Here is a 12,787-nt window from a genome sequence, read left to right on the forward strand (position 1 = left end):
CTCTAACACAAAGTAACAAGACTTTACACAAACAGTATACCAGAACTAAACAATTCTAAAATGCATTCTTGTGATCTGACATCTCTTACATTACATTACATGTTACTTGTTAGACGCTTTTATCCAAAGCGACTTAGATACTCAACACTGTGGGCAATCCCCACAGGAGCAATTTGGGGTGAAGTGTCTCAGGGACACAACGACATGCTGACTGCAGTGGGGTTTGAACCTGTGCTCCCCTGATCCGAACACCAATGCACAAGTCCACTGCGCCACACCCTTCATAAGGCCTTAGAAATAGTGAAAATGGGTTGACGCGACGTTACAAATAAAGCTGAGGATCCTCTTTAGGCACCTGACATTAATACAAGTTATAGGAATGTAGATCACACAGCCAATAATTACAAAAAGGTTGAGTTGATTATCTAATACATTGAGTTAATTATCTAAACATTACCCAATAAGGTCTGTCCCATCTTATTACATGACAGCCACGCTATGTATTTTCTAGCTTTTTTTTCTTTTTAAAGCTCTGCTGGTTTATTAATAAGCAGAATTTAATTTTCTGAAAGATATAGTGCTGTTGACCTTTTGACTTTTGGCTTTTATTCTGAAGATAAGTTCAGAATTGTTACAACTGCAACTGGTAGCCTACTGATTAATAATGACAATAATTATTTATTTCTGCTGCTATATATCGGACATTCCTTTATTACTTTCTTTATGTCTTTGTTTTTGTTTAGTTAATTATTTAGTAGGTTAGGGGAAAACAAGGTTGTTCTGTCTGCATTGTGTTGAGGCATTACAATATTTGAAAAGTGGAAAAAAGTATAAACATAATACAATAAAATAAGAAATTATAACAGCATATAAATATATATCTCAAAGTCAAAGTCAACTGTAATGTCCTTTTTCTGTGTGTTTGTACAGACAGAGATCGAAATAACGTTTACAGTATGAAACACACGTACTAGTAGCAAGAATACTCAATAAAAAAAGGTAACAGACTAACATACTGCACCAACAGATAGATAGACATAAACTACAGAAGCAGAAACATGGATAGTATATAAATGACTATTATACTACATTTCCTACATTTCCTTATAATATTACAATATTATATCGTGCATTCCTTTATCCTTAACATGGCTTTGTTATCTACCTAAATACATAGAAATGTCAAATTACATGTGATGTAGACAATTTATTCTGAAAAAATAATCCCCGGAAGTAGTCTCGTATTTCCGGCTGCCGGCAGCTTTCTGTGGCTCGGTTAGCTTCTTCTTTCTGCCTGTTTTTAGCCCTTTTTAGTTAAAAATGGGGGAGGCAGATGTGACCCTAAATCAGACCGACGAGAAGCCACCAGACTCGGGCCTGGTCATCGGGGACGACTCGGTGGTGTGGAGCCACGAGGTGGAGGTCTGTCTGTTTCACGCGATGATCGGACACAAACCTGTCGGTAAGAGACGGTGTTAGCATGTTAGCATGTTAGCTTTAACGGTCGTAAACGGCTGTCCACTTCTACCAGTTTACCAGTGTTTCCCAAACCGGGGGTCACGGACAGACTTTGAGTCCCTAAAGTGACTCTGGATGGTCCTGGAAATGTTGTTGTTTACTAAAGTTAGATGTTTTCTTGGAGATCATTTAGTTTAATCTGATTTAAACCAGATCTGAGACACCACGCAGCTACATTTAAAAACAACAACAACAACAACGTCACACATCTTAATGGTATAAAATAACATTTGAACTACGACACACTTTCCAGTTTATAGTGTGTTACTTGTTTTTATTTCTTTTTACAATAAGCAGTGTAGCAGACATGGTTGGAAGACGTTTTTAGATATTATATGTAAAGTTGACATATGTAAACAGTGGTGGAAGAAGTACTCCGAAGCTTTACTTGAGTAAAAGTACCACCACATTAAGGTCAACATACTTCATTACAAGTAAAGGTCCTGCGTGCAAAACCTTACTTAAGTAAAAGTGCAAAAGTATTATAATCAAAATGTACTTAAAGTATCAAAAGTAATAATAATTGGCAAAATATTTGTGACATGTCTAGATAATATTGTGGCATCAAGTAACATTTTACTGTTGAAGACAAAGTTCAGATTTACTTTTTGTAAAATATTTGAGTTAAAGAGTTAGTCCACTAGTTATATTTGTAGAGATGTATTTTGTTAAAAATAGTAAATGTAGTTGAGTAAAATGACATTATTTCCCTATAAGATGTAGTGGAGTAGAAGTATGAAGTATAATTAAATGGAAATACTAAAGTACTAGTACCTCAAAATTGTACAGTTCTTGAGTATATGTATTTAGTTACAACGAACTTCTGTATGTACATTAACACACAGTGAAACGCTCCACTGCAAGTTCTGCACACACATCCTTTCTTAAATAAAAGTATTCACATTGTTGGATTTATATTACTGCTGCATTATTGTGTATATTGCATTTTACTGCTATATGTTTAAGCCTAATTTTAACTTTGTTATACTCATGGCTAGTTTAATCTGAAGCAATGCATCATATTCAATAACATCATCATATATTTGGAGCTTTGTACAGAGACAACAACATATCTCTAAACACGTTCCACCATGTGACTTCTCACGTTTTAATGAGTTTCTCAGATAAACAGCCCTGTTTGCAGCTTTGCAAGGATGCCTTTTCCAGCTGATTCAAGAGGCTTTTAAAGACTCAGACGCTTGGTTTTAACTGGGCAGGAATTAGATGAATGATAATCTGAAAAGCTGTCAAATGTAGTGGAGTAATAGTAAAAAGTATAAGGTAAAGCCCCCTTAGACCCTCAGGAAATGAGTTTGTGGAAGTTTTATCGATTGCATTTCTGTTTTGTAATATGCACTGCTCAAGTCACATATATAGTTTGATGACAGTTTCTAACCTTTAATAATCATAAGGCACTGTCTTCAAAGTATAGTTTTAATATCATTTGGTAGCACTTGTCGCTTAGGCTCACAAGATGCGTATAATAATGTGCTATAAGTGTAAGATGGTGAAGCACATTGGTGTCTTGTATAAAAGCTGGAAACATCAATGTACTGAATTCTAAATGTCCCCTCTGGGACGAATAAAGGTATTCTGATTCTGAGAAAGTAAATAGAGTTTTCCTTCTTGTACTATTTAGATCGTCTCATTGCAGTCCAGATATGTTTTAACCCCTTGTTCAGCCATATAAAGCCCTCTTTAACTGTTCTATATATAACAAGTTTAGTATATGCAGTCAGTGTATCGTTTGTACACAGATTTTGAACTTTCTTTTTTTTTCTCTTTTGACTATTTGATTCTTTCTCCAGGAGTGAACCGTCACTTCCACATGATCTGCATCAGAGATAAGTTCAGTCAGAACATCGGGAGGCAGGTCTCCTCCTCCGTCATCTGGGATCATCTGGGAACCATGTACGACATGCAGGCTCTGGTGAGGACACACACACACGCATACACACACACACGCATACACATACACACGCATACACATACAGAGCATGATGTATAATGTTGAGCATTAGCTGACTGTGTTCACAATCTGTGTGTGTGTGTGTGTGTGTGTGTGTGTGTGTGTGTGTGTGTGTGTGTGTGTGTGTGTGTGTGTGTGTGTGTGTGTGTGTGTGTGTGTGGTGTGTGTGTGTGTGTGTGTGTGTGTGTGTGTGTGTGTGTGTGTGTGTGTGTGTGTGTGTGTGTGTGTGTGTGTGTGTGTGTGTGTGTGTGTGTGTGTGTGTGTGTGTGTGTGTGTGTGTGTGTGTGTGTGTGTGTGTGTGTGTGTGTGTGTGTGTGTGTGTGTGTGTGTGTGTGTGTGTGTGTGTGTGTGTGTGTGTGTGTGTGTGTGTGTGTGTGTGTGTGTGTGTGTGTGTGTGTGTGTGTGTGTGTGTGTGTGTGTGTGTGTGTGTGTGTGTGTGTGTGTGTGTGTGTGTGTGTGTGTGTGTGTGTGTGTGTGTGTGTGTGTGTGTGTGTGTGTGTGTGTGTGTGATGCAGCACGAGTCGGAGATTTTGCCGTTTCCAAACACAGAGAAGAGCTTCTCTTTGCCTGATGACATCATCCAGGAAGTGAAAGAAGGTGAGAATAATAACATCAATAATTTAGATCTTATTTCTGTAATTTCCGCCTCAGTTCCTTGTATTTGTTATTTTGTTATTTGACATTTCACACACTAATAGTTGCTGACATGTGATGATGCTGAGGGTTCGGTGCCATAACTACAACATGTTTATTTTTAGATACATTTGTAATCACGTAAATCTGTTGCTGTTTATTTGCTAACAATTTTACACATTTCTGTACGTTACTAGCACCAACACTGCACAGCTCTTTTAATTCCAGATAGACGGTTCATATTTTCTTTACAGTCATTATCATATTCTTATTGTAATGTTGTATATTTATGTTTCTTGCACACATGTTTAGATCTTATAATAGTTTTTAATACATTTCTTCTTTTTCAATAGTAGCTCTTGTTTGTGCATTTCATTTTTCTCCGACTGTGCAAATGTATCTTCCAATATTCACCAAGCACATTCCTTGCATGTGAAACGGACTTGGCAATAGACAGATTCTGTGAAGGTGGAGTTATAAACAGTATCTGTAAATACTGATCAATGCTGATAGCTAGCTGTTTTCAAGGTAGGCGCTGAAATAAAATCAATACATCAAGACAATGCTAATTTCCTCTTACATGAAAGCCTACATAAAGAAAATGTTTGACGTGCATCCTGAGAGGAACATGAATGTCAATAGTTGATGAGATATTTCAGAAGCACTTTCTCTATGCGTCACTTTAGATTGAGTCATAGTCTGTGGTTTTGAGTCACTGAAGTGGTAAATATTTTACTCCTTTAACTGTTCTATATATTGTCTCTGTGTGTGTAGGGAAGCTGGGCTCGGAGGAGGAGACCAAAGAAGAGTTCAGGATGGAGAGGGAACCTCCAGCTACACATGAAGAAGGTAATACTCCTCACCCTCTCACCCCCCCAACCATCATATCTTTGTAATGCTCCCATCAGATGGAGTGCTCTGGTAGCTGAAGGGTTCATGTGCCTGACATCTGAAGTGTCCCCCGTTTGTCCTGCAGCTGAGCTTTGTCTCATGTCAAACCTTTTCATGTCTCTTTACACTTTCTAAATTAGAAATGTTTCTTTCACATTGTAGGGAAGATTAAATACAATCTAACATTTACAGTTCATGTTACTCCCCGAAAGACCTTGTTTGTTTCCTTGAGCTCTCACCAAACTGTCATTTTTTGTAACATTTGCAAAGCTGATTTTTTAAATTAGATCAAATCCAGCATTGTTTTTACATCCTTCTTTACTCGCCGAGCAGCTTGTTAAATGATGTGGGCATTCACTGCCTCCTTTTAACCTGTTAAGCCCTGAGCCTGTTTTTCAGGTCTCAGGCTCGAAAATGACATTCCCAGAACAAATGACTATATCTTCACTTCTAAAAGGGGTAAATTAATCATCTTTTTTCTCAAAGCAATGATAAACCTGTGAGTTGGAAGTAGAAAAGTCAGAATCAATATAGATGTTTTTATTTTAAAGTAAATTCAGATTGAACATAGTAAAAAAAAATGTAAATTATAGTGTCCGTCCAAAAAAATAAACATTACTTATAGTGAAAACTACCCTTGAATGATGCGATAGTAGACTAAAAGCTTTAGGAATCCAAACTATAACATATAATAAGTACCCTGTATCAAGATTGAGGCAAAACAAGTGACATTTGACCTTTTTAGAGAGGTTTATAAGAAAAAAACAAAAACACTTCTGGGGTCATTTGGGTGCATCTTCCATATCTCTGGCCCCCCTCGGTCGATTTTGATGATTGACACCACTTTTGAACCGTTAGAGCCAATAGAATCGAGGGGAAGTTCCTAAATCCATCTAAACATTACCCATTGGTGAATAGAGTGATGCGCAGCCAGAATGCCCAAAACCGGAAGCTGTCATACAGTCTGGTGGCTATCATTAGCAGCTAATATGAAAACTCAGTTTTTGTCATAAATATGAAGATGGATTATCAGTAATCATTTCAAAGTGACACAGACACATTGGATTAACCTATGGATTAACCTTCAGCAGGGTTTTATGCATTTTAATGCCAATGAACACAACTTTTGATCAGAAACAGCTACGGTAAGACTTATTTTCAGTTTTTGATTCATTAATCAAAGATTATTAAATTACCCCTTTTAGAAGTGAAGATATAGTCATTTGTTCTGGGAATGTCATTTTCGAGCCTGAGACCTTAAAAACAGGCTTGGGGCTTAACAGGTGAAATCACTAGAATAGCCTGAAAACAGGCTGGTTTTGTCATCTAACAACATTTCCAACCATTCATGTCCATTTCTGTCACATGTAGAGATTGAGAAACACTGACCAAAATGTTTTTCTTTATTTGAAAAAAAAAAAATAGCTATGTTTTAGGATTAAAGGGGACATATTCTGCTTTGTTGGGGATCTTCCCTTCCTGTAGTGTGTGTGTGTAAAAAAGGTTTGTGTGCATGTAAATGGTCTGCAAAGGCTAACCAATCAGAGCAGACTGGGCTCTGGTTTCAGACAGAGGGTGAAAAGAGGTGCTGCAGCACAGGCAGTATGATAAAAATAAAGAGCTTTTTGAACATTAAAGCATGGAGACATGTCCCAGTAGAGACACTACATACTGATATACACCTGAACATCAGCAGGAGAGGACTCTTTAAAGTAGAGACACTACATACTGATATACACCTGAACATCAGCAGGAGAGGACTCTTTAAAGTAGAGACACTACATACTGATATACACCTGAACATCAGCAGGAGAGGACTCTTTAAAGTAGAGACACTACATACTGATATACACCTGAACATCAGCAGGAGAGGACTCTTTAAAGTAGAGACACTACATACTGATATACACCTGAACATCAGCAGGAGAGGACTCTTTAAAGTAGAGACACTACATACTGATATACACCTGAACATCAGCAGGAGAGGACTCTTTAAAGTAGAGACACTACATACTGATATACACCTGAACATCAGCAGGAGAGGACTCTTTAAAGTAGAGACACTACATACTGATATACACCTGAACATCAGCAGGAGAGGACTCTTTAAAGTAGAGACACTACATACTGATATACACCTGAACATCAGCAGGAGAGGACTCTTTAAAGTAGAGACACTACATACTGATATACACCTGAACATCAGCAGGAGAGGACTCTTTAAAGTAGAGACACTACATACTGATATACACCTGAACATCAGCAGGAGAGGACTCTTTAAAGTAGAGACACTACATACTGATATACACCTGAACATCAGCAGGAGAGGACTCTTTAAAGTAGAGACACTACATACTGATATACACCTGAACATCAGCAGGAGAGGACTCTTTAAAGTAGAGACACTACATACTGATATACACCTGAACATCAGCAGGAGAGGACTCTTTAAAGTAGAGACACTACATACTGATATACACCTGAACATCAGCAGGAGAGGACTCTTTAAAGTAGAGACACTACATACTGATATACACCTGAACATCAGCAGGAGAGGACTCTTTAAAGTAGAGACACTACATACTGATATACACCTGAACATCAGCAGGAGAGGACTCTTTAAAGTAGAGACACTACATACTGATATACACCTGAACATCAGCAGGAGAGGACTCTTTAAAGTAGAGACACTACATACTGATATGCACCTGAACATCAGCAGGAGAGGACTCTTTAAAGTAGAGACACTACATACTGATATGCACCTGAACATCAGCAGGAGAGGACTCTTTAAAGTAGAGACACTACATACTGATATGCACCTGAACATCAGCAGGAGAGGACTATTTAAAGTAGAGACACTACATACTGATATACACCTGAACATCAGCAGGAGAGGACTCTTTAAAGTAGAGACACTACATACTGATATATACCTGAACATCAGCAGGAGAGGACTCTTTAAAGTAGAGACACTACATACTGATATATACCTGAACATCAGCAGGAGAGGACTCTTTAAAGTAGAGACACTACATACTGATATACACCTGAACATCAGCAGAATATGTCCTCTTTAAGATCTGTGTCAATACGATGTTGATATCTTATCAAGGTTTTGTGTAAATATGATTTGCTTCCTGTCTCTCTTTCTCTGTCTTCAGGCAGTAACTCATCGGTGAAAATGTCGGAGCGAACGAGCAGCAGTCGGGAAAAAGAGCGAGAGCGGGAAAAGGAGAAGGGAGGGAGTGAAGGAGGAGCAGCGGCGGCAGGAGGAGGAGGCGGAGGAGGAGGGAAAGAGGCGGAGAAAAGGAAGCGGAGTCGAGCTGCGGAGAAACTTCTGTCGTCTTCCAACCCTGCGAGCCCGGGGGGAGCCAAGAGGAGACGCACCTGAGAGGTGGACAAAGAGAGACAAAGTGTGTGCTGGAAATGGGGAGGAAACTGCAGCTAAAAAAGAAGTGAAGAAGAATCTAACGTCACGAGAATGGAACCTGTGAGCTGTGTTTGCCCGCCGCACTGCAAACAGGGAAACTGGAGGAAGTGGAGGAGGCGCTTCCTGTGTTTCACACGATGCTGCCCAATATCCCACCACAACAAAGCGTGTCGTTCAATTTTTATTTTGTCTTTTTATTCATTTGTTCAGGGTGTGTTTGATTTAATCTGGGTCATTTTTTTACAGTGTGCTTACAGCCGCTTTAAAAAAAACATTCATAATTGCACTTCTTCAACACTGTCAGAATCATGAGATATCGTCGTCGTTTCTGTCAAAAACCGGCCGCCTACATTACCCACAATGCAACTCAACAGCCAACAATTTGCCTAGAGGTTTGAAGTGTGTTATGCTAGTAGCGGCTAAGGCAGAGGTCTGGTAATCTCACCTCTTTCCAGATTGTTTGACTTTTTATACTCGTAGTCTTTGTCCTCTGACGCTGACCCACTTGAGGACATTTATTAGATGCTCCTGGAAAAAACATTATACTTCTTTCAAAACATCTGCAGCAGAGCTTCACAACCTCTGGAAACAAACTGAGGTGGATAGTGAATGAAATGGTCCTTTTTTGAGAGCATGGATATTCTCTTTCGTGCAAGAAAACATGAATTCCATAATCTCCTTTTAGAGTTAATATCTACAGTAATATAAAATACTACAATGTGGAATCAGAGATCAATTTTCTTTGTTTTAAAAGTGCAAAGTCAACAGGATCTATCAGTTCTATCTCAAGGTAACAAACGTCATTTTAAGAAAGGTTGGTGCATAATTGTTTTTCCTGATTGCTATGATTATTTTATTCAACATGAATTGGAGCCGGAGAGACCAGAGGAAGACTCGGCTCGTCTGAAGTCAGCTCAGTCCCACGTGTGACGGTTTTTGAGGTTTTTATCGTCTGACTGTTAAATATAATGCAATAAATCTCAGCGGTCATATTTTCTTTATTCTCCAATTATGGATATTATAACATTTTGTAAGTTTATTGAGTATTTTGTCCTTTGGTCTTATTTTCTGATGCTGACAGTGACTGCATAGGGGTCAATGTCACATTATGCTATTGCTAAATATATATATATAAACTATATATATATTTAGCTTTTCAGTCTCAACTAACAGGGAAATTACACGCTGTTCCCTTTAATCTTTCAGCAACATGTTAATTTATTGATGTTTGAGGCTGTTGTGTCATTAAAGATGATCAGTAACGTCTCCGCTTTGCATTATTCAACCGTGGGAAGTAAATAAGTACTTTATGTACAATTGAGGTACTTCAGTATTTCCATTTGATTCCACTTTATACTTCTCCTGCGCTACATTGCAAAGAGAAATATTGTGCCCTTTACTTCAATATTTATCAGCCAGCTACTTTACAGATTAACATTTTATATACAACAGATAATCATTTAAAGGTGGGGTAGGTACGTTTGAGAAACCGGCTCGAGATCGCTAGAATTTGAAAATACACAACCGGAGAAAATCTGCTACTTCCTTACAGAGCCCCTCCTCCAACACACACGAACGCGCACATGACCAATGAGGGCACGAGATAAGTTTGTGCACAGATGGAAGGCTGACAGGCAGGTAAGCCATCCAGTTATTTTAGCCGGGTCGGCTAAAATGATTGGTCGTGCTTTTTACAGTACTACGGCTTCCACAGATGACATTTTTTAATGGATTTTTTGTCAAAGCACTTAAGATATTCATTGCTATCGGGATGTTAAGAGCATTCCATGGAATATAACAAAAAGTGTGTCTCGAGCCGGTTTCTCAAACTTACCTACCCCACCTTTAAAGCAAGAAGATACATTTTATAATATTAAAGTAGTTAAATTATCCACAGTTCGACCAACTTCTACGTTAAAATTATGTTTATGCACCAGTAATAGTTGTGAATTATTGAAGTCTTGTTCATAATTAACAATTGTACTTTATTTAAGAAACTTTACAATGGAAATCTGCACTTTTATTGCAATTTTCATGGTTTCTCCTTTTTTTTATGTCAAGGATTTAAATGCTTGTTCCGCCGCAAATAACCAAGGATCTCTGCCACAAACCTTTCAAAAGATGGAGGTTTAAAAAAGTAAACATTATAACATTCAAATATTAAAACGTAACACGCATTTTCCCCTCTTCTTACAAAGTTTCAAAATCAATTTATTCTAAATATCAAAGCTAAATAATATGATGTCTTTGCTCCTAATAACACATCATGTCAAAATGAAAACAATACAGTCGAGTTTTATTTTGAAATGGAACTTGAAAAGTGTTGAAACGATTGTTAAATGTCACAAAGTGCCTAGAGGAAGCTGCAGTGTGATCATGTGACCACAGGGGGGCGCTGTCCTCCTGCTGTGAGACGAAATCACACTTCATAATAAAAAGTGACCAGAGCAATTTATTGTTTTTGGTATCAATTTGATAGTTTTTCAGAAGGTAAAAGCTAAGAGGAGCTGCTCCTACATTATGTATACATGTTAAACCTTTTAGATATAACGTTTTGAAAGTCCTTTGGAGACGGTGTGGTTCAGCAAATCAGTAAATAACAAATAACAGAGATAAATAATTTAAAGGTGAGGTGAAGTGAGAATGTGAAAGGTCAGGTGAAGGTCACAGGGTTTGAACAAACACTGATATAAAAGTGAGAGAACGGCAGGAGTCCAGCTTTCATCTCTTCTCATCTCTTTATTGACTCTTCCTTAGAAAGTCGATGGCTGTGTTTGTATTTGGAACCATTTCAATGCACAGAAATATTATTTCTGCTACATGAATTAATATTGCCCAGTAAAAAAGCTTTGTTTCCTCTCATCTCACATCCTCTCCTTGGTGCTGCCTTTTTCTTCCTCCTCATAACAACACATGATTTTTCACTTCTCGTAAACACATCAACAGATGGATGATGGCTTTATATTTCACCGAACAAGAAATCAATACATCAGAAAAAACAAAGGTACATCTAGTCACTGATTCACATGAAAACATATCATTTAATTTCAAAAAGGTGCTTGAATAAAATGTTGTGTTTGTCTCTCTTAACTTAAAATCAATTGAAAACAAAGGACACAGCATGTATCTAATATATTGTATTTAAAATGCTTTCTGTAGCAATCATTTTCCTGCAGGTGAGATAATTTACAATTCATTTTTGTATTACAAGTGATTTAGGAATGTTATGCTGAATATTTGCAAATGAGGTAGAGCTAATAATTGGAGAATTTAAGACAAAAACAGACACAATTATAAATATATATTTTCCCTAGTTTAATCAAGGACATGCCAAGTAAGTAGCCCAAATTATCCACTTTTGCTGTAGTACTGAAATGGTTATGTGATTATTGTTTCGAGCAACTAATGGTCAAGGAAAGGCACGTTTTCTTTATTAATATAGCACACAAAGCTTAAACAGCCAAAAAAGATTACCAATAAAATAAGCTAAAATAGATGAATAGGATATCACAGGTTAAATAGAATAAGACATGCTTAAAACACAATAATACAAAGTTAGAGTGTAATTAAAAATAGAGCCGATTGTTAGATTGTCTTCTTCGCTTCCCAGTTTTTCATCACATCTGCAACAAGTGGTGAAACAGCGCCCCCTCATGCTGGTGAACAACATTTAGACTTAGTGGTGGAACATGGTACTACACCCAAAGAGGCCATGTGGAATTAATCACCTCTGATTACCTGTCAACACTAACCACTGCTGCTGAGGAACAAATGGACAATAATGTGAAGTTAAACCATTCGTTATTAAAGCACATTAACTGTAGAAAATATCAAGTAATTTCAAGTTTCGGACGGAAGTTAGCAACGTTATTACATTAGCATATCAACATCTACAGTAGGACGTTTTGTGACGTGGCTATGGACATCTATGAAGTGAAGAGAAAGAGCTTCAGCGTCATATAAAGTGAGGTAAAAAGTGTCTGTCTGTCTGTCTGTCTGTCTGTCTGTCTGTCTGTCTGTCTGTCTGTCTGTCTGTCTGTCTGTCTCTCTCTGTGTGTGTGTGTGTGTGTGTGTGTGTGTGTGTGTGTGTGTGTGTGTGTGTGTGTGTGTGTGTGTGTGTGTGTGTGTGTGTGTGTGTGTGTGTGTGTGTCTGTCTGTCTGTCTGTCTGTCTGTCTGTCTGTCTGTCTGTCTGTCTGTCTGTCTGTCTGTCTGTCTGTCTGTCTGTCTGTCTGTCTCTGTGTCTGTGTCTGTCTGCTGGTTTCTGTGTGTGTTACAGCTTCAATAAGTTGTTTTGTGTGGTGTAAAATACTCAGTATTCAGAAGCTTTACCTCTACTACTAGT

At 37.9% G+C, this 12,787-nt stretch overlaps 1 protein-coding gene across 1 annotated transcript; it reads left to right on the forward strand.

Annotated features, from left to right (window-relative positions):
- Positions 1 to 1,244: 1,244 nt before the first annotated feature.
- mrgbp (MRG/MORF4L binding protein) lies at positions 1,245 to 9,710 on the forward strand. The gene is made up of 5 exons (XM_034125561.1): positions 1,245 to 1,462; positions 3,327 to 3,448; positions 4,003 to 4,084; positions 4,895 to 4,969; positions 8,176 to 9,710. The coding sequence occupies exons 1-5, from the start codon at positions 1,321 to 1,323 to the stop codon at positions 8,403 to 8,405; spliced, it is 651 nt and encodes a 216-aa protein (XP_033981452.1). The 5' UTR covers positions 1,245 to 1,320; the 3' UTR covers positions 8,406 to 9,710.
- The last annotated feature ends 3,077 nt before the right edge of the window (positions 9,711 to 12,787 follow it).

The sequence above is a fragment of the Trematomus bernacchii genome, unplaced genomic scaffold (assembly GCF_902827165.1).
Source record: "Trematomus bernacchii unplaced genomic scaffold, fTreBer1.1, whole genome shotgun sequence".
NCBI lineage: Eukaryota > Metazoa > Chordata > Actinopteri > Perciformes > Nototheniidae > Trematomus > Trematomus bernacchii.

Excerpts from the sequence above, each read along its gene's own strand:
- mrgbp (XM_034125561.1), top strand. The coding sequence starts at position 1,321 with ATGGGGGAGGCAGATGTGACCCTAAATCAGACCGACGAGAAGCCACCA. Across the intron at positions 1,463-3,326 it reads GATCGGACACAAACCTGTCG|GAGTGAACCGTCACTTCCAC; the intron begins GTAAGAGACGGT and ends TTCTTTCTCCAG. Across the intron at positions 4,085-4,894 it reads CATCCAGGAAGTGAAAGAAG|GGAAGCTGGGCTCGGAGGAG; the intron begins GTGAGAATAATA and ends CTGTGTGTGTAG.